This window comes from Aedes albopictus, chromosome 1 (genome assembly GCF_035046485.1).
Source record: "Aedes albopictus strain Foshan chromosome 1, AalbF5, whole genome shotgun sequence".
Classification (NCBI taxonomy): Eukaryota; Metazoa; Arthropoda; class Insecta; order Diptera; family Culicidae; genus Aedes; species Aedes albopictus.
The window spans coordinates 331,453,833-331,455,767 of record NC_085136.1 but is presented as its reverse complement, the minus strand read 5'-3'; the positions used below and the strand labels follow the sequence as shown (position 1 = coordinate 331,455,767).

Below are 1,935 nucleotides of genomic sequence, written 5' to 3'. Positions count from 1 at the left end.
AAATAAATATTTATACCAGCAAATTCCAATTTGTTCTGCTTTCTAAAAAGAAAAGAAAGCTATTGATGAGCAATAAGTTTTAGCACTTTTAGCTAAGCAAACGAACCATGCTTATTTCCATTCTCAAATTTATGCAAATCGTGCTTATTATAACACCGAAGATGTTAATTTCAACCGACAACAACAGTGATTAATGACAGAGTACTGCTTACTCAAGAGCAAAGGGGAATCACCGCTTTGAACTGCTGCAAAACTCTTCATCATGTTGAAAACAACTCAAATCGTCAACATCATCACAACGCCGCCGCCCAACTAACCAGCAAACGTGCCACACCCCTCGTCGTTCTCTATCCCTCCCGCAACCCAACTCGACCAACCGGTTAGAGGAAGCAAAATTCCCATCATTCGGCGCCGCAACGCTTCTTGATTCCTGCGCAACTCCGGCTGGGATTAGTCCTAGCAGCGACTTCGCTCGAAGTGGATCGTGTTTTCCCCCCGCGGATCGCAAAAATGAAGATTCTGGTTTGTTTGTTGGCAGTGGTCGTGGCGCTGGTGGTGGGATTACCCCAACGGTTGGAACCCATTAAGCTGAACCCATCCAAGTTGGCACTGCTGCCGAGGGAGTGCGGCGTTGCCAAGTACGGTCCTCGGTCGGACGGCATCAAGAGCCAGGCGTTCGAGTTTCCATGGATTGCTTTGGTCCTGTTTAAGCAAACTCGTCGGCCTGCTACCTGCTTCGGGACGCTGATCAATCAGCGCTATGTTCTGTCGGTGATCGGTTGCGTGAGGAAGACGAAGAAGGACCCGTAAGTGTGATTGATTGATGTTTGGTATAGGGAGAATATGACCGTTGAGTTGTTTCCTTTTCGCAGAGATTATATCCGATTGGGAGAGCAGTCAGCGCTGACAAACCCCGACTGTAGTGAGCTGAAGCAGCGAGATGGATCCGTACGAAAGGAATGTGCCGGACCGACGGTTGAAATTCCGATCGAGTCCTACGTGGCCCATCCGGAGTTCGATCTGCCGATGTACACGAATGATTTGGCCCTGATGAGGATGGCCCGTGAGGTCCAGTACAACGATTACATCCGGCCGATTTGCCTTCCCACGACTCCGGAGCTGTTGAACAACATCCCGCGGGATCTGCTGATGACGGCCTGGGAGTTGGACGCAAATGTCCCTACGCACTACGTCGGTGAGCTGGAGAAGTACCAGATTGAGAACATGGATCTGGACTCCTGTCAGCGTGAGTACGAGAAGGCTGGTTTCACTCCGGAGTTTGAATACAAGCGGTTCTGTGCGGCTCAGAAGGGACCGAACTATGTGTGCAGTCGGATGGCGGGAGCTCCTATCGGTGCGGTGGTTGACGTCGAGGGAACCCAGAGGCATGTGCAGTTCGCTATGGCTAAGTTTGCTCCGCTCAATTGTACCGCGCGCCAGACGGTGCCGATTATTTCGATGCGTATCTCGGAGTACATGGGATGGATTACAAACAATTTGGAACCTTGAGAGGATGGTGAACTAGATAATGTATATCGATAGGAACGTGAGTTCTTTTTTATCATATCAATAAAGGAACTTTCTTAACAAAATCAAAATCAAGAACCTGCCCCGGCTCCAAAAGTACTCACATACAAAGTTTCACGCCGATCAGTTCAGTAGTTTGCAGACAGACAGACAGACAGACAGACAGACAGACAGACAGACAGACAGACAGACAGACAGACAGACAGACAGACAGACAGACAGACAGACAGACAGACAGACAGACAGACAGACAGACAGACAGACAGACAGACAGACAGACAGACAGACAGACAGACAGACAGACAGACAGACAGACAGACAGACAGACAGACAGACAGACAGACAGACAGACAGACAGACAGACAGACAGACAGACAGACAGACAGACAGACAGACAGACAGACAGAC

At 49.4% G+C, this 1,935-nt stretch overlaps 1 protein-coding gene across 1 annotated transcript; it reads left to right on the top strand.

Moving 5' to 3' along the window:
• The first annotated feature begins 426 nt into the window (after positions 1 to 426).
• Positions 427 to 1,598, top strand: LOC109424794 (melanization protease 1). The gene is made up of 2 exons (XM_019699979.3): positions 427 to 806; positions 873 to 1,598. The coding sequence occupies exons 1-2, from the start codon at positions 511 to 513 to the stop codon at positions 1,507 to 1,509; spliced, it is 933 nt and encodes a 310-aa protein (XP_019555524.3). The 5' UTR covers positions 427 to 510; the 3' UTR covers positions 1,510 to 1,598.
• The last annotated feature ends 337 nt before the right edge of the window (positions 1,599 to 1,935 follow it).